This window comes from Schistocerca americana, chromosome X (assembly GCF_021461395.2).
Source record: "Schistocerca americana isolate TAMUIC-IGC-003095 chromosome X, iqSchAmer2.1, whole genome shotgun sequence".
In the NCBI taxonomy this organism is placed as follows: domain Eukaryota; kingdom Metazoa; phylum Arthropoda; class Insecta; order Orthoptera; family Acrididae; genus Schistocerca; species Schistocerca americana.
This window is the reverse complement of record NC_060130.1, coordinates 603,234,427-603,259,590: the sequence shown is the minus strand read 5'-3', so window position 1 is coordinate 603,259,590 and position 25,164 is coordinate 603,234,427. Positions and strand designations below refer to the sequence as shown.

At 36.8% G+C, this 25,164-nt stretch overlaps 1 protein-coding gene across 2 annotated transcripts in view; it reads right to left on the bottom strand.

The window, feature by feature from the left end:
* LOC124555316 (gamma-aminobutyric acid type B receptor subunit 1) overlaps positions 1 to 20,009 on the bottom strand; it is a 118,956-nt gene extending 98,947 nt beyond the window's left edge. For both annotated transcript variants that reach the window (XM_047129192.1, XM_047129191.1), the window contains exons 1-4: positions 19,639 to 20,009; positions 19,225 to 19,380; positions 18,087 to 18,185; positions 15,160 to 15,294 (exon numbers count right to left, since the gene is read on the bottom strand). In XM_047129192.1, coding sequence (XP_046985148.1) covers positions 15,160 to 15,294; positions 18,087 to 18,185; positions 19,225 to 19,380; positions 19,639 to 19,647 — 399 coding nt within the window. In that variant the 5' untranslated portion in view covers positions 19,648 to 20,009. The remainder of the gene's footprint in view (positions 1 to 15,159; positions 15,295 to 18,086; positions 18,186 to 19,224; positions 19,381 to 19,638) is intronic.
* Between the last annotated feature and the right edge of the window lie 5,155 nt (positions 20,010 to 25,164).

The window sequence follows — 25,164 nt, the reverse complement described above, 5'->3', positions numbered from 1 at the left end:
TTGGCAATTTACTTAAGTGATTTAGGGTAACCACTGAAAACCTAAATCAGTCATATGAGGGCTTTACTCATTCTCCTCCTAAATGGGAGTCCAGACTGAGCCAAAGTACTCCATATTGCTATACTGCCATAGTCCAGGCCACACCACTGCCCAACTGTGTCTATAATGACGATGGAGTCTTGGGTCCTGGCTGGCACTGGTAGAGCAGCCTTGTCAAAATGTTCTGTCATGGGCAAGCTATACCTCAAGGTTGTCTTTGGATATAGTTCTTTTGTCCAGTGTTACAGGAAACAGTGTTCAGCAAAATTCTTCCTGATTACTTTCACACAATCAGCTTGAGTTAGCAGAATAGAAAATTAGGGTCAGGAACACTTGCTACAGCTTTTCCTTGATCTGATAGTTTTTAATGCTTTGACCTTTGGGGTGGACGAGTCACACCTCTATGCTGTCTTTATGTTCAGAAATCACTAACTGGCTGCGCAGCATCAGCTTGGTCAGTTCATGCTTCAGCCACTGAAACTGCCGTTTTTTTATGTATGAAATTTCTTGCTCCACACTGCATGTTGTGCAGAACACAATACAGCCGTAAGGACCACTTAACTATAAAGGTCAGACTGTCTGAAAATCTTTAAGGTGTTCCCCTGGTACAGTCAACACATTTGTAAATAGATAGTTAAGGAATTGTTAGTGCTTAAACTTTCTGAATATGGGTTTGCAGTGTGCCTGTGGAAGACTGTTTTTCAGACAGCCCTCTTCTGTAGAACAACAACAAAAATTGTTGTTGTCACTGTTCTTGTTTTAGGCAGCAACTGGTAGAATACCAAAATATTATTTCGTGTGTTGCAAATAACTGAAAACAGATGAAGTATACCATTTTGACATGTTCTCAGGTACAAAGGTTTTCAATAATCCATAGAGCAAAATGGGCAGAACTGAGTTTGTGTAGACCTTATTTCCTGGCCATTAAAAGCTGGTTTCAATTAACATGAATCCTCAGCAATTTTGTAGATCTTACTTTACATGTGTGTCTTTATCACCCAACACCAGTTCTACATTTAAATTTTGACTCATTTTCCCAAATTGCATGTAATTTTTTCTACTTACATTTAATATCTACCTGTACACATTGATCCAAGAGTGGACATACTTGAGGACTTCATCAGTAACTGTATGCAGCAGTTGCTTTGGCACACTTATAACACTAATATAATGTGAAATTAGCACAATACTGGCTGCATTGTCTGAGGTGCATGTCATTTTAAACAGGAAGTAATATGGTACCTATAACAATACCTTGTGGGGACTCCTATTTTCACATTTTTGTACCTGATACTAGACTGATTTTGTGACTGGAGTAACCTGACATCAGCCCTACAGTCTGTATTCAGTTCTGTAGGCATGATTCAAACTGCTATTTTCCCCGCCATCGAACACCTATTTCTTTCAATTTTTTTTTTTGTTTCTAAAAGGATGACATGACTGACAGAAGAAAACCTCAATTAACCCTTACTATACTAATGAGAAGTCGGCAATGTATGGAAAGGGCCTAAGTAACCTGTGTTAGTGTTGATTATGATGGACACCAGCACTCATCTACACTTGTTGACATCTTAGGTTTCAAGTTTTTTATCACTTTTAACACCTCATGTTCATTTGATGGAACCACCCTCATGCTACAAAATAGCCTTTGAACCTTGTTTTTTCTTTATTGATTTGTGAATCTCGAGTTTAATTAAGTTTTGCATTTATGAAATAATTTCATACAATGTGGAAAATCTTTTTTAATATTAACATATCCTGCATTTTTGAGAATGATATCCTGTTCTTCACGTCTTCCCCGATTTGATCTTCACAATTCCCCACACAGTTTTTGACTTTCTATGTGTCTTATTAAACTACCATATTTAGAAATGTTGCACTAGCAATTACTTTTTCATGTGTCCTCCTGTAATTCTATATACTCTACAAACTGTTGATTTGTGGATGTTTTCATTTTAGCAATTTGTCTTTTCATAGTTCTACAAAAACTTTTAATGCCAGCTGTAGTGCAAGAATTTAGCTTCGTGTTACATTGTCAAGTGAATCTTGGCATCTATGGAAAGCACATCTTGAAATATCCCATAAAAATTAAAGAAAATGAATTATACACATCACTGGCATTTGTTAGGGGCTACCCTTCTACCCATGACTAATTACTTGGAATATTTACAAAGTTTATATAGTTTTCTGTAGATAAATTTCATTTATAGGTGAAGCATGCTTTTATTTATTGCACCGACACTTACAGAATTTTGAGAACCAGAGCACTGTGGCCTGATGACCCAAAATCAATATCTTACTTCTACTTGTGTAGGTCCTACACTGAAAACATTGTCTGTAAGACTATATTATTCTTGCAGGTTCTTATATGTGAGGAAATACACTGAAGCTACATGAGAAATTTAGGAACTGATCTTTCAGCCTACTTCATCTACAGGATTTACATGGAAGTCCCCACAAACAAGTACAGTGATTCTTTCAGTAAATAGAATTTTGGTAGCGTTTCTAATTGAGTAACGAATACTTCCTGTATCTCCACAAGGTGGTCTGTATATTGTTACTGCTGACTTTTTCTTGCATTTCATACAACTGCACAGCTGTTTGAAAATATTTTTCCACATACAATGATTCAGCCTCACATCATCTACACCTGACACCTAATTTGATAAGAATATAAACATCTGCCATTCCTGGTAATCTTTCTACAATACTAACCTGAAAACCCATACAGTTGAGTGTAAATGCTGCTTAGTTTAAAATTTCTGCATCAGCACTCCATAATGCACATGCAGTCAGTATTGGCACCAGTCATTGCTACCCTAAGTTCTAAGAATTTCTTTCTAAGACATGGAATGTTTATGCTTAAAATCTGCATGTGATTAGGATGAGACTACATTTGTATTTACGTTACACAGTGTCATGTTCCGTCCTGTGTCCTGATGAGGTACCAAAATTCCTTGAGAACCACAGGTTGTGTGTGCTTCATGGGTCATTTAGTGCTGTGGTGAGTTGCTTACTACTGTTGCTGCTAATGTTTTTGATGCTGCCATTTCTGTTGTAGTTGTTGGGGTGGTCATTGATTTTAATTGTTCTTGTCAATTTGAAGCTGCAAATTTTAGACCTACCTTTGTTGTGCACATTGTCTTGTACTATCTATTTCATGCTTTATCACAAAAGCCAATAATTCATAAGAACAACATTTTAAGGTTGGCAAATTTATATGGACAACATTCGATTTCTCATTTATCTGCATCAATAAATTTTCTTGTCCTGTCTTGTTCACACTGGCCTTTTCCGTTTCATATGACCCATGAGAGCCGCATACTGCACTTCCATAATCTACAGCAGAGAGTGCTATAAAGAAGTTGCCACGGACGAAATTTGTGTTGCTGTCACAGTTTTGCACTTTATGTTTGAAGTTACTGACTTCACTTTTCTGAAAGTGTGAACTATCACGAAAAAGTTTTGCACATTCAGTTCACTTTTTTCTTCTCATAGTTTTGACTCATTTACAGGATAATTATAAACTCTAAATTATGTGTGTTCTTTACGCTTGGTAATTTGTCCTTACAGATATCATGTATTTTCTTCTTTTGCAAGAAAATACACATTTTTATGGAGATATGTTCTGAATTTTTACCCCAGCCACAATCTTGTTCAGGCCAATTCTTATTCATTACTGTTAAGAGGATGTCCTCTTGTCAGCCATATTTACATAAATCACATAACCCCATAATGATAAAATTAAGTTAACCAGGTATTTAAGCATGAATATGCTCAGTGTATACTTATTATAAAGAGGTCTATAAAATGTATGTAAATACTGCAACCCCATTTATCGTGGTGCATGTTCTAGGTGTAATATTTGTTAATTAATGCTCTGTGAACATACCGAGTACTACCATCTAAAGCTCATACATGTAGTGCCAAAAACACATTTTTACGTAAGGTCTACCATCACAGCAATACCTAATTACAAATTTATTAATGTCTTTAAAATTATATTATTTCTGCGTCCATCTACACAGAATAGGAAAATACCATTTTCTTATGTATACAACATGAATCATGTAAATATGGTAGACACAAGGATGATGTTCTCTTCTCAGTAATAGATGTGCATTGATGTACTTCATGATGAGGTGCAGAATGGCGAACTATTTTAAAATAAATTTGTTTTTTTTACAAAAACACAGAATGTACCCCTGAAATTGAATTGGTGTTTTTAGCAAATTGTACATCATTACAGCTGTCATTTGAGAAATAACAATCCAAGCACAACATGTCATTTATAAAATACTGCAGGATGGTGGACACAAGTAAATAGAAGAAATGAATGTGCACAAGGGCAGTTACACACACAGTCTTTACTGTGTGCTTCTGTTGCATGCATCTATGTAGAGATGTAGATCTGTCATATATGGCTATCCCATCACTGATACAGAAAACGATTTTTCAATTGTTAGAGGATGTAGTAACATTTTCTTTGCCTCAACAAAAAATATTTGTTATATCCAGCTATTTTTTCTTCAATCTATGGCTCTCCTTTTTGAGAATGCAGATTTGTGGGGGTAAATGAGCTGCAAACACACACTTAACACACTTTAATCTGCTATTCAGTGCTTAGGAAACCATCTGAACAACTACAGCAGCATTATCTATACAAAACCCAAAAACAAATACCTTGTCAACACATTCAACATGTGGCAAGATGTGCAACATTGCTCTGAAGACTAACTACCACATTCAGTGAGCTCTGATCTGCAGTCTCTTGATTCAGACATTACAGGCATAAGTGCTGGTCATAATTTTCGAAAGTGTATGTGTCCATTTCAAATATTCGTATCTTCACATCCACTTGAAATTGGACACACATTTACTTGAACTTTTGACAATTTATACAACTGTTACATGAAAAATTTATCAGTCTTCCAGAACCATCTTACACAGAATGATGATGTTCCCTCATATGCTTTCCAGTCAAAATTACAAGCTGGACATTTCAGTACAGAGACTGGTGCTGTTCTATCAGTAACAATGAACTTCTGCATTCTTTTAATTTGTTTAGTATTAAATCTCTAAAAACAGCATCCAATCTTGTTATTCCTATTTTTTATGTCAGTGCTAATCTCAAAAACAGCTCACGAAGGAACAGTTCTCTCAGGCAGAGTCCCTTTATATCTCAGTATGTCTGGCAGCCTGGAGGCTGTACACTATTTAGCATTTAGTGTCTACACCAACAGTTTTTTCATGTGTTGCTCGTCTTGTGGTATTTTGAGTTTTCAGTCTTCCTTTTCATCCTGATGTGATATTTTCATTTAACATTTATTGAAGTTATCGATTTATGTGACCTGCTCCTTGGTTGCCTGCAACACGCCAAACACATGCTTCTGTTTAAATATTTTAAAATTGGTAATATATTTATCTCAGTGTAATACCATACTAACGAAGAATTTAGAAAAGCAAACTGGTTAGAACTCTTAACATTGCATATTTTTGTATTCTTCAGGCACAGTTCCGTGTTTTAATAACTGTCTATAGATATTTCCTCTGTCTTTAGTATGGATAGGGAACGTGATTGCTGTGTTCAGATGTGAGTAGTGTTGGTGACCCTTCGCTCATAGCTCCAGGTAGTGCTGGCTTTGGTCATGCAGCTTGAGGCTGTTACCAGTGGGGATCGCTGTGGGGTGCCAGACGTGGGATCCAAGGTATGTCCAGCATGCCCCAAGTGCCCCCAATCAGTCCAATACTATGGCCGCCCCAGGTACAATCTCCACTGAAGATGACCCCTCAGCCAGGGTCGAGTGGGAGGTCATTCCAAGGTGTCGCAGACAGCAAGACGACAGCAAGACTTTCCACGGGAGCCAATCTGAGAACTTCCTGGTCCGTCTCATGAACAAGTTTCAGGTGCTGTCTGTGTCTGATACACACTCTGAGCCAAATGCAGACACTTGTCATGTTTTAGAGGAAGCCTCTTGGCCTGCACGATCCGAACAGTCAGAGGGTGGGGTTACTGGTAGTTGGGAACTCAATCAGGTGCACAGTCAAGCCCCTTGGGGATATGGCTGCCAAGGAGGGGGGAAAAATCTAGCATGCACTGTGTGCATGGCAGGAAGAGTAATCTCAGATGTGGAATGGATGCTTCCAGGTGTCATGAAGACCACATGGTGCAGTCAGCTGCTATGGGTGGCTCATGTCGATACCAACGATGTGTGCCACTTTGGGTCCAAAGAGATTCTCTCTGGTTTCAGGCGGCTATCTGAAATCAGCAAAGAGTGCCAGTCTTGCTTGTGAGGTGAAGGTGGAGCTCACCATCCATAACACCACCAACTGGACGAACTGCAGACATGTGATACAGAGCCAAGGGTCTGAATCGGAGGCTCACGAGGTTCTGTGACCATGTAGGCTGCAGATTCCTTGATTTGTGCCAGAGGGTGGATCTACATGAAGGGCCCCATCTAAAAGGATGCAGAGGAAACACAGGGTGTCTGTACACCTAGAAATGACTGATATTGTAGTTGTAAATTGTCACAGCTATGTTGGGAAAGAACCAGAGTTGTTGACTCTAAATAATGAGAAGAGTGAAATCATTCACATATGTACTAAAAGGAATCTACCAAATTTTTGTTACACAATAAATCACACACATGTAACACTTGTGAATTCAGCTAAAAACTAAGGGATTACAATTACAAATACCTTAAATTGGAACTATCACATAAATAATTTTGTTGGGAAAGTGAAACAATGCCTGGAATTTATTGGCAGAACACTCAAAAGGTGCTCTTTTTTAGTAGACTGGCTGCTCTATGCTTGTCTGTCCTCTTCTGGAATACTGCTGCACAGTGTAGTATCCACATCAGATAGGATTGACAGAGGGCATCAACAAAGTGCTAATAAGGGCAGCTCGTTTTGTACAGGGGAGGGAGTGCTACCAGTATGACAGGACAACTGAGTTGTCAATCATTAAAACAAAGGCATTTTTTGTTGCAGCAGCATCTTCTTATGAAATTTCAATCACCAACTTTCTCCTTCAAATGATAAAATATTTTGTCAGCACCTAACTACACAGGAGAAGTGATCATCATAAAATAAGACATCACGGTATGATTTTAGTATTCATTTTTCCCACGTGCCATTCAAGAGTAGAATGATAGAGAAATAGCTTGAAGCTGGTTTGATGAACCCTTTGTCAAATAGTTAAATGAAATGGACAGCCTGATCAGTCTTAAATTTTCTGGTGATTGCCTACAAAATCAAAAGCTGGTTTTTAGCAAAATATAAAAAAAATATCATTGTGGAACATTAATGCTGTGTCTTTTACTTTTAGTACATATGCCTTCCCCAATTTTCAAACTAATTTTAGATTAAGACTACTATCCTCTAGTTTTGTGGCAGACACATTAAAACTTATCACGGCACCCTTAATACTTCCTTTAGTGATTTCTATTTTAGAAATCAATCTGAATGGTTTTCTGAGACTGTGTAAACCATAAGTCTCTAAATTCCACGTGAGATGCCAATTGTTTAGTTTCACAATATGAAGCATGAACAAAAATTGGGTAGTACACACAACGTATTGCATACTAACTGGATCTATCAATACTAATAGTAAATGCAATATCAAATATAATTACAACAATAATAGAAGGAAAACAGAATTTAATGTAAAATGTGTGTATTCAAAGTATTATGTAACAATCCTTCTGTTCAACATGAAAGGACCAACAGCACAAAAAAACTGCAGTATCACAAAAATGTAACTGAGGTAACTAAAGAAATGTGTGATGCTTGAAGTATGTGCATTCTTTTGTCCTCTGAACCTTAGCACTTACCTGTAGGATATTTGGTTGTCAATGTTATTTTATGTTGCTCAGGAATCAGGGTTCCTTAAAGCAAAGAGAGGCTTCACATCTACATCATCATCAAGAGGATACTATGATGTGGTTTATCGATCTCTTATGACTCACGTTTGCCTGACTGTCTTTCACCGATTTCATATACGCAGAGAGGGTAAGGGACATTTTTCATTATGAACTGGACCACACCTCTACTCATATACAACAGTTAACTTCAATGATCATTTGGTCCCCACTGATGTCGTGCATTTTCATGCCCCTACCTGCAATCAAAAGCATGCATCACATTGAAGAAAGCTCCACCATTCTAGCCTTGAACAAGCCAATCAAGACAAACGACTGCTGTGGTGTATGGATGATGAAGTTTGGTTTGTGGGGCATTCAACTGCGCAGTTATCAGTACCCATACAAATTCCCAACCTTTGCTCAGCCCAATCTCACCACTTTTATGAATGATGATGAGGACAACACAAACACCCAGTCATCTCAAGGTAGGTGAAAATCCCTGACCCCACAGGGAATCGAACCCAGGACCCCATGCTCGGGACGCGAGAACGCTACCGCAAGACCACGAGCTGCAGACGTGCTGTATGGAGGGGTGTGGTGTCAGCAAACTACTATCCCACCTATTGTCAGCTTTGCAGATCTTTGAGCTGATACTTCTCATTCAAGCAACTCCTCAATTATCATCACATGGCTGAGTGGACCCTGGTCCAGTACTCTCACTAACGACAAATCCCTCACAGTGTTGGGAATAGAACCCAGAGCCTCCACATGGCTGTCAGCCATGCTGACCACTCAGCTATGGAGGAGGACACACAGAACTGAAAGTGTGCTTAAACAATAATGTTACTTTTTATTTACACGCACAAATTATTCATGATGTCTTTAAACAACAATGCCACTTGCAAACAATATTACAGAGCTGCCAACATTAACTAAAAATGTTTGTACATGGCCAACAGCAATGGCCCGTGTGGCATAGCTCAGGTTACATTCACATGACTGGCTAAGGCAGTAAATGAAGTTCTAATTGAAATAATCCTACAACTTCATAAACATGGACTTTAGTTGCAGAGTTACACAGCAGAACTATACTGATAGTCTAGGAAGGATTAAGATGCATTAATTAGCCAAAATGTAATTACTTAGTCTTCAGGATCTCACTTATAAGAGTTCACAGAATCTTACAGCCAGACACTTACAAACTTCTACAGAAATTTCGGTATAAGAATTATTTTTACCCAAAACAAAAAGGAGAAAACTAACCTTCTGAAATACAATATGTTGCAGAAATTTATTACACACTGGCATTATTAACACCATATTTACCCCAGTATAAAATGACACTGAATATAACATGGCTCCCATTTTTTCAAGAGGCTCCTTGAGAAGAAAATTTATTTTTTAACATATTCTGACTAATCAAATTTATTTTGATGTTAGGTATCCACCTAAAACATTACCATTACATCTATTCTAAACTGACACCAGTTCTTCGATGTCTCCATTTTCATAATACAAAGTTTAATAGAATACACAAAAAGAAATGGTTTATATTAATTTTTATCTTCACTACCTCTTTCATTTAGCCTGTCATCTGTGGTACCACTATTTTTAATCACCACCCTAACAGGGCAACTGAGAAACTTATATCTTCATTGTCACAAGTATCTGGCTGGTTCTTCCATATATGATGTGATGTTTCTGTGATACCTCATGGTGAGCATCAACAACATTACTGCATGAAACACACAAGTATGCCACTTCCCCAGTCTAGAATTTAGTGTCTCCTGCAGAAATTTATGTTAATGTTGAATATTTGGCCAATTTTAAAGTCAACTTGATTCAGACTACAAATAGATTCAGGCAAACTGCAGTTTAAACATGGCAGATGTTCATAAAAAGCCAGTGCATGCAGTATACATTCCTATGGTTGGCAGCATGATGAAATATGTTGCCCCTTGCCATTCACTTCCCCACACTCAGTTCTCAGCTAAGCTCATGTCACTGTTCCCCCTCCAAGCCTTCAATAGTGCTGTGCTTGAGCAACAATCCTCTGACTTTCACTTGTCCCATGATCTAATGCCATCTGTTGGTACCATTTCCAAAACAGGTCTTCCCACTGTAATTTATTCTTGCAGTAATAAGTCCGTTTACTGCAATTTGTTTTGTTTGTTACACATTTAATTCTAGATTAATTTTCTTTCTTGTTTTATCTAAATGTCACCGTCTTGTTCTAAAGCTGATTAAAAGCTGGTAACATTTTCCCTGAGTATTCTAATACGTGAATAACCAAATTTTCATTTGCAATGCAGTTCATAAATCATTACTTTCTCATAATCAAATAAAATACTGACTACGGTTCATAATCATGTAATGGTTTTTGGAGGACAAGATTTTTGCCTTTGGATGTTACCTTTACTTAAAAGGCAGCATAAATGTATGTATATGGTTACTGTACTTTTATGAGAACTATTGCAAACCCATTCAAATACTACAGAAGTTTGTAAGTTGATACAATTTATTGCTGTTTCCTCCTGTGTTTCATAAAATAGTCAAGTTGTTAAGCAGAGTAGTAGACTGTTGCTGTGCCCAGTTCATAGTTTCTGGCATATCCATCTGTTGAACTAGTGCCCCAAGTCAAATGTCACACAACTGATCAAACAAGATTGATTATGTATTAAGTGTATCTGCATTTTGGAAAATCTCGAGTCTATTCAAACGAACATATTGTTTACTAAGCTCTACCCTTCAGAACACTTCAAAATAAATTTGTACAATACCTCAATAGCCAAAGCTTCATCTGTAAATGTAAGAGGAAAATTATGTAAAAACATTTACCTCAGCAACAATAGTTTAATCTGCAAATACAAGATGACCCCATATTTTTCGAATGACAAATTTGGGAAGAAACCTCATTTTATATAATTGGAGAAAAGGGGTATATGAAGATAATTCTAAACATTTGTGCCTTGACTTTTTAAAAAGTCAGACAACAGTTATTTTCTCATCCTCAACTGGGACGTTTCACTACATACAATAGACAAAGTTACTAGAAATACCAGTTCTGTTTCACCCACTATATCAAACACAGCCTTAATAAAGTCAGTATTGAACACACATTTTCTCACCTACACTCAACATGGTATCACAAACATAATACAAAACCCACTCTTTCCAGGGTCCCAGTTTGTCAGTCGAGAGCGTAGCGATTTTGCAAATGTTCTTTCTGAATACATTTACACAGTTCCTCTCTTTCTGTCCATATGACAGTTGATAAAAATCTTCTTTCAAAACATTCCCATTATCACAAAACTGTGACAACTAACTTCAGAATTTTATGGTTCATTTTGCTGCCTGTTAAATCCCTGTAGTGAAAAAAAAACCTTAAGGTATGATTCTAATGTTACTGAAGTCCTCTACGACTACCTCACTTCTGTAGATAGCCAATACAATTAACAATTTTCCTGGATCTTGTGAAACCTGTGAAGGCTTTCACTGGTGCCCTGTTTGTAAAGTAATACCAGAGCAGAAACATGACCACTGGAGACGAACCATTTAAAAAAAAAGTTAGTGTCTTGCACAACAGTTTTGCCAATAGAGCAGTAAACATAAGGAAGTAACTTGGAAAGGTGTATATTACTTTTTGCTAATTCCACTCATTTTCATGACAAATCACATCCTTGACATGATGGTATTTGTATTTGCATAATAAATATTCAGTCATATTAATCGTTCAACAGTACAGTATTTTGTTTTGGGAATCTCTCAGTACTGACTGACAATGTCACATACATTTTTCAACATGTGGATGATACTGCAAACACAAACATAAAACTTAGCAGATAGAAACAAATAGTGCACCACTGATTATAAAAACTGATCTCTCAAAAAGTGAAGGTTAGGAAAAATTTTGTCTACTCCCTGATGGATCTTACCTTCACTGAACTTGATCCACATTTGTATTGCGTTACAAGCATACATTTAATGTTAATTACCAAAAATGCAGTTGTACTTTCCAAAAACTATTACACTCTTTGCTGCTACAGATGCGCTCTCTGCATTCCATGCTCATGGCAGCTTTCATTAGGACTGTATTACTTACCAAATGCTGGTGCCTGTGCTGAGGGATGGCATTACGGCCGATATGAAATACTTATATAGATTTTTGGAAACTTAGTTGAAAAACAAAAATTATTTTTGCACATCTTACAGTCTGATATCTCTGCACAATAAATAACTGAATTTCTTTTCATTGTGTGCCATAGTTCCTAAGATTTTGCAGAGGTAAAAGCACACTGCGTAACCTTTTCATATGGTTGACTAATTCATACATTTCAGTGAATGAAACAGACAAGATATTGGAACTTTACTTAAAACAGAGCAGAATGATACCTCATTTTGTTCTCGAGTTTTATATCCAACAGAGGTTGTGAAAGAGGCACTCTTTCACGAACTTGCGCATTGCAAATAATGTGGTCATAACTATCATCACATCTCAAATGATTCAAGATATTGAATTTAGGTTTTTTGGAAATGATAGCACACAATGAGATATATATGTTGTATGATAAATAAATATTCTAAACTTTTTATTCAACGACATATGGAAGTAAGTCATCCGCAGCAGTAAGAGGTCAGCAGCTCAGGATGCATACAGATGTCTGTAGCACTGTAGGAAAACACAAGCTGCATGCATATACACGTACACAATGCCCAGAGTAGCAAAAGGGTTAAGAGACACTTCAATATTCTGCAAAAGTAATTTTCATTGTCTGATGTCTATCTTACAACACAGTTATTAAGTAATTCTGCTTTGGGTGCTGCTTGTGTTAGTGGATCAGAGTGTACAATAATGATGATCAGGTTCAGCAGTCTAGCACTAATATGGTGTTTCCAACAGACACCCAATGAAATCTAAGACTTCAAATGGTCATCAGATCTGAAGAGGCAGTCCAAACCATTATCCACCTCAATTTTTTTTTCTGGAAAACCCAGAGGACATCTAAGGAATTTGATATCGCCCAGACCATGTAGTGCTCCAAGCATGTATCAACATAAATGTCCTATCCCATATTTCTTGTGCTACCTACAACAGCCATCTAATGGCTTAATTTTAAGTACTGATCCCATGACAATTACACTGCCAACAACTGATATGTATAACTGTATCCAAACTTATGTTTAGTAAAACTTTTACAGAAAAGTATCAAAAATTAATACTGAACATAATAATCCCGTAGCACATAGGAATGATAAAAGCAAACTAACACCACCTACTAAAAAACTGTCACAAGAAGAGGTGTTGCTTTAAAACATTTTATATTTAGTGATATATTTACTCTGATATTCTGTGCAGCTCCAGTTCAAGAGATATTGTAATTAACTGTGCTATTTTTTTGACATGTTCCTCAATTTACTTGTATAGAATGGACCTTTTCCTAAGGCTTTCCTCTTTAATTGCTATTGTTTTTCCTCTCCTTAACTCTGGAGATCGATAGCAAAAGCTAAAGAAATAATACGTACTTATTTACCTGCCATGTTCGTAAACTTTTGTCTTCGGGAAGAGGTCCCACTCGTATTTGTCCTCGCATCTCTTTTTAGAATAAAATAGTATTATGCTATATAAAGACTATCTGACCTTAGATCAGAATAAATGAATACAGAAACTTAGTGAAACTAGAAACTAACATCTGTCGATATGAACAAAACTGACAACCTACGCCAAACACAAATCTCAAAATATTAGCCTTCACAATGAGTTAAGTAAATTATTTTCCACAATAATTTCATTTTATTCAATAAAGTACTATGCAACATATTTGAAACAAAAGTGAGTATTAATATGAACACTATAAACAAACTTATTATTGGTACTGACAGAGGAACAACTTTAGTACGGAGAGCAAAGATATTTTCAATTTAACCTTGTAGAAAAAGAATTTTTCAACTTTATACAGAAGCAAAATGAATAGTATTTTGTATGGTTCAATATGTTGTCCCTTTTAGTTCATTTCTTTATTAATCACACACATTACTTCGCTGTTCTAAGGTGTCAGTTAAATAATGAGAACAAGATTTGGAAAGAAGTAAATCCTTTTTCATAAAAATCTCTTCTTTGGAGAATTCATTACAAAAATCACAGTGTATACAGTTCTGGGGTGCTACAAATTGGTATATACCCCAGTTAAAATAGTTTGATATTCACTATATCTCTGTCACCAGTACCATTTTGGTATGGTCATCTTTTGTGAGTAGTTATCGCATTAATAGTGCTGTCACATTTTATACTATTCAGCAAAGCACTTATTTTTATCACCTACAATAAAGTAATAATAGCACAGTGCTGACAAAACTTAAAAATATTTCAGCAGAGTATGTTCATTCATCAGGGGTAATACAATAGGGTATGGGGAAAAAATAAAAAAATTATATTTTCCTAGAAGTAATTTTATAATTCCATCTGCAAACATTGGTCACATAGTCTTGGAAGATGAAATCTGGGTACATGGCATAACTATTTATCATGCTCCCAGTTTCACCATGCCTAACTACTATAATTGCAGAGACTTCACAGTTGACTGTATAAACTGAGTCAACTTTCAAATAGGGTTCATGGGTACTCTACATACAGCATCTGTGTACAAACTCTACTTTCAGAATAAAAATTGAAGGGATACTACTAGTTAATTATTTTGACAGTTGCACAAACTCCATACAGAGGCATTAACATCAAACATAGCTCAATTTTTCAGAGGAGGCATATGTAAATTGTTAGTGAGATTTTTTTACTATAAATAATACATCCATTTTCAATTCTCCTGCTCGATTTCATGGATAAAGCATGCCACAGAGGACTATAAGCAGCAAAAAATCCACCCAACTTTTATTTAAATTCAAATGAGGGGAGGGAATTACATCCATGAGTATACTGTAGCATAATATTCAAGTATTCCGGAGAAGTTCGCACTTCAGAAATAAAAATTATATTGTAAGAACAGTAAAGACTCGTGGACAAAGATTGGTATGTAAATATTAGCCGACCTTGGTTTCGCAGTGAGAGAAATTCATACCACTAATATGCATTTCCATTCACAATAAGGAAAACAACAGTCCACAGTTTCAAATGAAAAAGGTATCACTGTCCGAAAGCACTAAAATACCTACTACTTACAGAAAATATGCTGAACGTGGCCACTATTCCTCTGCAGACTAAGAATTTGTATAGAAATTTTGTCAACAACGAAAATGTACTCACTACTACAAGGTTCCACATTTTTGCAGCTTCTGCAACAGTTGTGCATACTGTGCTGCAGCCAGCTAGAAGCATCACCTTCTGGGGATTATTGTACAACAAGTTGTACATGACTGATGCTCCCAAGCCAGGTTCACACTGCAACACAGAAAGTATTCCCATAAAAATTACATGATCAGCAGAGAAACTTTTTTTGGATGTGCACTGAAAACTGCCATTAATAGTGGGGGGAAACAATTCTGCGCGAGAGAGAGAGAGAGAGAGAGAGAGAGAGAGAGAGAGAGAGAGAGAGAGAGAGAGAGAGAGAGAGGGGGGGGGGGGGGGAGGTAATGTAGCCTATGTATAGGAAATTACTTCAGCTACAAATGTTTAGCACTGTTGTAGAATGGATGACAAAATGCAATGCAAAAGAACACAAAAATTGTTCATTTACAGATTTTGGGAGATTTCCACTAACAGGAGCATTTTATTTTACTTTTTTATTTAGCCATCCAATGAACTGAAGGTGATACATGTTGTATCATTACATACAGGCATTGACATTAAATATACAATAACAATTTACTACAACTTAGTGCATTTATAGCACAGATTACAGCCTAATACATTTATAATTTTGTACACTGTATTTAGCTCTTTTTCCCAGTACATGAATATTTCCCTTGCATTTAAATTTACATACATAAATTTTTATTTGACTGGTGGTTACTTCTTATCACATAGTTGAGTGTTCTTTGCAATACTCAGTAAATTCATTTACCAAATAAAATTGATATTTCTCCATTATTTCTCTGGCTGTGTTCTAAAAATATGAATATTTATTTTGCTGGTACTGTTCAGAAGGCAAGTGAATAGATACATCCCCCACATATGTCTCACTTCTCTCATAGCAACTTATTCTGTGTTGGATTGCTTACAGTTTCCAACAGTTTGTTTCATGTTGATGAACCTCTTTATCTTAAGATGTTGTTCTTAGCCTCTGCAATTATTTTATAAAAAATGGTTAAAATGGCTCTGAGCACTATGGGACTTAACATCTGCGGTCATCAGTCCCCTAGAACTACTTAAACCTAACTAGCCTAAGGACATCACACAACACCCAGTGATCACGAGGCAGAGAAAATCCCTGACCCTGCCGGGAATCGAACCCGGTAACCCGGGCGTGGGAAGCGAGAACGCTACCGCACGACCACGAGATGCAGACTATTATTTTATATATCTAAATATCTGTTACTGTTAAAATGTTTGGTCTAAATTTTTATCTGCAGCCTGTTCATCGTTTTACATTGGTCATTATGCATATAGCCCTTTTCTGTACGATGTGTACCTTCTTCATATGTACTGAGCTTTCCCATAGTTCTTTTCCTAATGACATTGATTCAAAGTGGGTAAAGTAAAATATTTTGAGAACTAATTATTACAGTTTTGGCTAACTTCTATAGTGCATAGCAGCCCGATTTAAATGTACTGCTTATGCTGTTGACGTACTCTGTCCAATTTATTATCTATATGGAAACAGAAATTTTACACATGGTACTTGTTCAAGTCTGTAGTCCTTAATTTTTTAAGATTATCTCATCATTTTGGTCAACTGTTTTTACAGCTCATGATTTTTTCTAAATTTATTATCAGTTTATTATTTCTGAACCCATTTTCTAGTCTGCATAATACACTTTCTGCTTCAAGTGTAGCCTCTTCTACATCCATTCCCTTAATTAAAATGTCTGCGTCACCTGCAAATAGTATTGAACTATTCTGGTAGTTCATTAATATATACCAATAACAGCAGTGAGATAGTATCAGGGAAATACGGAAGCGTCCGATCCCGCCCGTCTTCTTTGACCCATGACGTCACAAATATGGCGGAAACAAAAACAAACACACACACTTTCCACAAGAAGCCTAATGACACTAACGGGACAAGCGCGGGAAATGGGGTGTTTTGGGTGGGGGGCAAACTAAATATAAACAAATTTAGACGCCTGGCGTAGCTACAGCGTGTAAGTGAAGACAGCCATGCATGAATACCCACCCACCTCCCCAGGGGTCATAACCCCTGCAACCCATAGAAGATAAAGATGCTTCAGTAGCTGATTAGTGTTTTTTGTCTTTAAAAAAAGAAATCTCACGGGATAGAACGAACAGATCAGAAAGATAAATATAATAAACTAAAACAGAAATTGAAGGAAACAGATAATTAAAATAAGTAATAAGTGTTTTTAAATTTAAAAAAATCTCACGAGATAGAACGAACAGATCAGAAAAGTAAATAAAATAAGATAAAACAGAACTGGAAACAGCCACACTCAAACCAAACTCTGCACCGTCATGACGTCACACACAACACCCTTACGTCACGGGTCAAAGCTAACGCGTGGGATCGGACGCTTCTGTCGACCCAGTATCAGCTATTATTCACAAATGACCATGAATGTCTTTGCCTTTCAGATGGTAGTTATATAGATCTACTGACCACGATAACTGCTTCAAAACTGTCACTCTGTTTTCACGAAAATAGTTTTTCTATTTTAACTATAACATTTATTTGCAACCAGCTAATGGTGACAACTGTTCAGACAATAGTTTTGTACCATGACTTTTAAACATAAATTATGGGTCTAGTGTAGCAGGGGATACAACCCGTCGGCTTTGGACAATGACGTCACAAGTCGCCAGAGAGCAGTTTACCATTTTCGCTTTTGCTGTTATGTTTGTTTCGTTTTTTTACTGATTGCTTAATAAAGTGGATCTGTTTATTCTATCTCGTGAGACTTTTTTTAAAAAAGCCAAAAAACACTTATCAGCCACTGAAGGGAGCTACAACACTAAGAAGAATCGTTTCTCGATTGGCGACTTGTGACATTGTCCAAAGCCGACGGGTTGTATCCCCTGCTACACTAGTCCCTAAATTATACTGTATGGGTGCTTACCTCACTGTCATTCCAATGTAATTTGAGTGTGAATCCTGGCAGTAGGTCTGGTCTTGCATTTACATCTTCCAGGGCAAGATTAGCAGCTGGTTCACATGCCTACAAAGAAATACAAGTCTTCAATTTAAAGAAAGTAGAAGTCTACAGTAGCCAATTCAGTCTAGAATATCTTACACTTAAAATCAATCTTTTAAATATGAAAACAGATTTACAACACATACAATATACATAGAACACATCCAAACACACAACAATCACCACAGATTATGTAACAGACACCTAAGAAGTAAAAATCAAGGGAGACGCTTTCAACCCTGCACTGTAATCCTGTAACAGACTGCTACATCATTATTTCAGTTATAAAACAGGGCAATTATTCGGAAAAATACTAATTAAAACTCATTTTGCAAAACTGAGTCCCATTAAACAGTTTCCAAACCTACAACTCGATACTATCAGCTACCAATTATGCTGTGACTATCTCAGAAAGAAAAACTGTTTTAGAAATTATGACAAACACCCTTTTCAAATGCATGCACAGCAAAAGTTACCTAGTTAGACATTACTAGTCCACATTCAATATTCTCTCTCTCAAAAAAGCACACACACAGGAATATGTCTATACCTTCAACAATGACATCTAATAATTCACAAACAAAATATTTTGAAAGTTGGGTCTGTTGAAGGCTTCTCTCTGTTGAGACATGGCATTCAGTGTCAGTAACATCAGCATCTTCATCCCTCTTAAAAATTGCATGACTGTTAGTTCATCTATATTACACATTCACTCTTCATATTAAATCACAGATTAACTAACTAGTTTCTCTCCCGTTAAGGTTGTGCTTAAACTCGCAACTTGGCAACTCAAATGACCTGAAATCATAAGGGGAAAAAATACTAACTAGGTTAAATCGGAGGTTTCCCATTCATGTATTTCAAATTGACTGGTGCACCTTCCCAAACTGCACAGCCTGGTAGCAGAAATAAATGTGAGACCCTGAATATGACCACACTGTTCTCAATCGGCCTGTGTGGATCAGTGGCAGTTTTATACTTCCCTAACTTAACTGGCTACAAAAATCACAGGAAACAATACACTACTCACACATTAACAATACTTTTTCATAATGCGTGTTACCTGACCACCCTGCCAGCCACCTTTTCCTCCAATAGGAAATATTCCTCCTATGTGTAGCACATTGTCGTCATTCTCGATATGTGCCGCTGAGTAACAACAGGTGACAACAGCACATAAGATTAAACTTAAACTCCATATCTTAACAGATGGAAAAACCTGAAAAATTAAAATATCAAGATACCGACAGAAAGACTACATGCTAAAATGATGAAAACTAATTCTATTCCAAATAAAGCACACTTGTCGTTACAACTATAATTCAACATCTTGAAAACTAGTTCTATTTCCAAATAAAGTACAAATGTCGCTACAACTATATGTCAACATCTTGGTGTATAACAGAAACTTCCTTGTCAGTTTGTTCACACGTATTGTAACTGTATTACATGATAACTATCACAAAATGTTACTTACTTGAGGCATTGCAAATTCTACACGGCGCCAACCAAATCCCACATATTGATCGACGTTTAAGAAAACAGCAAACACCACGCACTAGCAGACGAACTCCACCTTAGCGTGACGTCTTTGCTTATAATTATCTCAGGTCGATGCGCAGCAACAGATAGAGGTCGAGACACTATTGTGTTTCAAATTCAGTTGGCAATAAAGAAAGTAAACGTTTTCACATTAATCTCAAAATGTAGCTTGCCATTTGGCGCCAACAAAACGTCGTGCATCAAATGATGTGAACTTTCGATATGACAAGAAGGGCCGTAATCTTTCGATCCATAAGAACAGCTCAGGTCAGTCATTATCAACTTTTCATTCGAAACGTTAAGTTTCAGAAACAGTTTTTGTAACAGTTATACTTCATCTAGTATAACAATATTGCAGGGAATATAGGGTTTGTGACAGTACGGTGTTGTACTATCTGAGGCATTAGATCGCAATACGTCTGAAATTATAGCTAATTATACTGTTCTTGGGACCACTGAATAGTCAATATGATTATTTAGAGGCATAAGAAATCAATAAAACATCCAAGGCCATATCAGCAAAATGAAAAAACCGAACACAAGTACAAAACACATATAAAGCGTCTTAACAAGTATAATCGAACGTCACCAGTCCAATAGCGTGTAAATGCCCCATATTTTCTGGCTTTATCCCAGTCTTGGTTTCAAAATAATAGCTGCATCACTGGGGGATTTTCATTCACATATTATGAAGCATTACAACGCGTTGCAGTTATAACAGCCCTGAACGGCCACTTAACACACAGAACAATTCTGAGAACAAGACCTTAATATGCCCTATACACCCGACATATAGGGGATGCTCTTTGCAGGACAAACTGTCCTACACAAAATATGTACAGGTCTGGAGACAGCTAAAAAAAAAAATAAAAATAAAAAAAACACCTGTGAAATATTGAAGAACGTGATGTAAGTTTGGCCCTTGATGTACTATAGAAAAAAATGTAATGCAAGCTTTTACTGATCGAGTTACAGATAAACCATACATCGTAATCAAATAAATACTACATTTTCGCATCAGATCTTTTCAACATCAAAGTAAGTACCGCTGAAAAATACCATTAATAAATTAGCTCGATGTCTTGGAATTTGAAGATGTACATGAGGGTGGTTATTATGCTACTAAAGATGTATTGGCACATCTTTTTGACAGAAATACTGTAACACAGAATTAGGGATCAATTACCGCTACTGGTTGTACGAGTAGGGCTGTCAAGAAGAAGAAACACTAAATACCGAAAGCACATTTATTGAACAAAATGAAAGTTTAATCAGAGCTGAACTGTTTGCTACATCAGAGCAAAGTTCATATATATGTAGACCTGTCAAGTAAATTACAAAGTACCATAAATAAGCAAGTTTCACAAACAGATAATCCCATTGCAACCAGCATCTACAACCGCTAAACCACGGCGAATACTACAGATGAACTGGTATTTCTCCTCCTCCATCCCGCAAAACAGTGACAAGAAAAGAGAAGCGCAAAGTGGCACTATCTTTCGCGGTTGGAAATAGCTCCTTGCATGTGCATCCAGTGGGCTTCTTTCCTCGACAAGGCACAAATACATTCTATTTCAAAGACGGGTTTCGATAGTCCAGTCAACCAATGAGAACCAAGTTACCATCAGCCAATGGAAGCGTGCGGCGCGAATCGATCGGAAATTAACTTCTGACTTTTACAAAACATTTATGTGATAGTAAATGATTGGAGAAACGAAAGAAATATCCGCCACGTGACGGCTGGGAGCTGCAAAAGCCACAAATCGTACCAGTTCAGCGAACCGTGAAACTTTGTGTGTTGCCTCCTTTTATCCCCACAAAGCTATGATTCACCTTGACATTTAATATTTCATGTTCATTAATTTTGTAATGTGGAATTCATTGAATCTGTGAATATTTGCGCGCCAGTGAAATACGAAATGAGTATTAACGCCCCCACAAAACCAAGGTTCGCCATGAAATTTTATATTTTGTGTTTGCACGCCTAATTTGAATTTATACGGTGGAAGTCACTAAAACCTTGGATATAGAGTGGTTGCAGTGTTGCGCGTGGTTTTTTACGTAACTCGTAGTGAAACTTTTGAATTTGTGCCCTCTGTGGCTTTGGTGAATTTTCTAAAAAGCTAATGGTAAAAAATAGTGATATTATCCTTACTTACAACTGGTAGTGAAATGTATGTTAATGCTAGAAACTACCAGGTATTTAGATAAGTAATTCCGATCTATTACTTAACTCAAATCCAATCGGAGTACAACCAATATTTGATTGTCATTTTACATAGCTACATAATAAATCATACAACTTTTAACATGTTCAAGGAATATATAAGGTTTATCCTGGAGACATTCAGCTGTCATTAAATATAAATGCATCATGCAGAATGACAAAAGGAGAAACAGTCTGTGTAACACTCTGCACATGCTGAGGAAAACATCTCAATGAATATAAATGAAATGTGTTTCATACATGTTAAACATTAAGTATGAATGCATTGCGAAAATAAAAGGCAACATGAAGATACAATAATACTTTCGGAATAGTCCAAATCGGAAACCACCCGTGTGCCTTGACCTGTGACGCAAGGGTGGTGTAGTGTGTGACGTCATACAGCACGGAGTTTATGAGTTTGTTGTGTTGTGTTTGTGGTGCCCTCTGGTGGTGGTGGTGGTGGTGGTGTGCGTGCTTGTGTGTGTGTGTGTGTGTGTGTGTGTGTGTATGTATGTGTGTGTGTGTGTGTGTGTGTGTGTGTGTGTGTGTGTGTAATGTATTGTACTGGGTTCATTTGAGGTTTGGTGTTGGATTTGTGAATTCATTGGTAGTGTTTATAGTTCTGGACGTGAGGTTTGAAAGTTTTTTCAATAATATTTTTTGTTTATGTGTTTGGTGTTTTCGTTAGATGTTATTGGTTTGCTGTTTATGGTGTAGTAAGACGTTTTATTTATTGTGTGGCTTCTGTTGTTAGGTATAACAGTGCTATGTTGCGGTCGGAGATGGAGAAGGACATGTTGCATGTTATTGAACTCTTGCAGTTATTTGGACTAATTGCTGAGATTGTGAAGTGTAGTATTTGTCGCAAGAACATGAGGTTGACCAGAATTCCGGCGTCTCAGACCGAGTACATATGTGTGTGTATGTGTGTGGGGGGGGGGGGGGGGGGAGGGGGGGGGGTTGGCGGGGGGGGAGGTGGGGGATGGAGTGGCTGACCTAGTTTGCAGTGCCTGAATTTGTTGGTAGTAACTGTTTTTTTTTGTGTCTATTCTATTCGGGTTCTGTGTTTTGTGTATTGATTGTGTTTTATTTTATGTAGAAATGTTTAATTCTTAGGTGTTTGAGGTGTTGTGGTTTCGGTTTTATTTTTTGTAGTTGTAGGTGTTGGTTTTCTGGTATTAATAGTTTTGGCTGACCTATATAGGTCACGGGAAATGACCAATTCCAATTTTCGTAGTTGTAGCTATTGGTGTTGTGGTATCATCAGCTATGGTTGACCTATATAGGTCAAGGGTAATGTCAGATTCCAATTTTCGTAGCTGTAGGTGTTTTTTGTGGTTCGACTGTTGCTGTTGAGCTATATAGATCAAGGGAAATGTCCGATTCCCGTAGATTATATTGGTGTAGCAGAATGTTTTAATTTTTTTCCGTCATTTTGCGGGTTTTGGGATCGTGGTGTACCTTTGTACTGTTATATTTAGCTTGTCTCCACTGTAAAACTCCCCATTTCCCGTGGTTGTCCCATTAGTTTGATTTTATTTTTGGGGGGAGATGTTATTGTCTTATATATATGTATTTTCGTGTTTGTTGCCGTGTTTTTTCTTATGACGTCATAGGTGCCATATTAGAGACTCTTAGAACGGCCATTTCCGCCATATTGATGACGTCATGGGCCCACACAGGCGGGTGCAATCGGACTCTTCTGTAATCACAGTGCTTATATCGTATGGCAGCTTCAGTAGGTTAGATCATTTTTATTACATATTTTAAATTCTTCTATAATATAGAAGGCGTTTTGTCGATGCAACCTTTTTGTAATATTTCTGCAGACATTCAGTGATGCAATGTGCGCTGTAGGTGGTAACATATTAAATAATTGTATTCCTGTGTATGCATTACACACAGAGTCTCTGATTTGTTTTTGTTAATATGTAAAATTTGTCTTCTCTCACTGAGATAAGATGTAATCAGAGATAGAACTTCGCCTTTAAAACCGTAAGAGTTAACAGAATTCTGTGGCTGACAGAGTCGGAAGATTTTTTTCACGCCTACAAGTATGGCATTGACAGAAACAATATTTTCTTCTGCTTTCACAGTCGATAAGCCAGGTCTGACTCCATATTGAGAATCACTAAGAATGTCGTTGGCAGATAGATGCTTATGGATTTGGATTTGCATACAGTGCTCTACTATAGAATGAGTATTAGAGAAACTGATCGATAATTACTTGGACATGACTTATCTCCTTTTTTGTGCAGTGGTGTGACCACTCATTTTTAACATAACTCAGCTGCGATAGAGGAACGTATGTCACAAGCATTCACAAAATAGGCATTGAATTCATCTGGTGTGATATAAGCATTACAGTCGCCACTTTTATTATTCTTGCTGGTGCCCAGTTCAGGTTTTACCTACAGCTTTACACTTGTTATGAGACTTACTAATGTAAATGTCATTTGCTTTACACTTTGCTAAACTGATTTCTTATCTGTATTTACTATTTAACTCAATGTAACTCGCTTTGTCTGCATTATAAATTTTATATTTATCATAGTGATTCATAACTAATGTTCTGAGCCTCTGCAGAGTGGGTATGAACCACTTGAATGTAGAGTCATGTTTTCGGGTGGTTGCACTATTTCTTTTCCAAGCTCTGTTCAACAGGTTTTGAAAATGTCTTTGAGTACATTGATAGAAACTGCAGAGGCATCCTCAACACTCTCACTTTCAAGCAGGATGTGATGCCATCTAATAATCCGCAACTGTATCCTGTCACTGTCAGTATTTTGATGATACAGTAACCTAATATGCTTTAGTTTGAGGCAGTCAGATATAGGCTTATTAACTTTTAATTTTAACCATATACCTTCACTGTCTGAAAGGAAATTAGTATTGAATAATATACTGACATGTTGGATTGTTATTAATGCAGTATAGGTCACGTGATCGTAACATATTTTATAGATAAAGTTGTTTTGCTGTCTTTAGCCTTATATCAGTGTTCACATCTCCAAAGATTAATATTCTATATTTAGATAATTTTTCAAAGTGGAATAGCACTTTTCCTAAGAACTGTGTAAAAAATTCACAGTCACGATCTAGAGTATGGCATACTGATACTATTATGAGTTTTATTCTTGGAAGTAGCATTTATCATCCTCAAGCACGTTTTCTATACAGTAATCAGCAATGTTAAGGTCACTACATTGCAGATGTAGGTCACTACTAATATATAATGAAGCTTCATCGTGC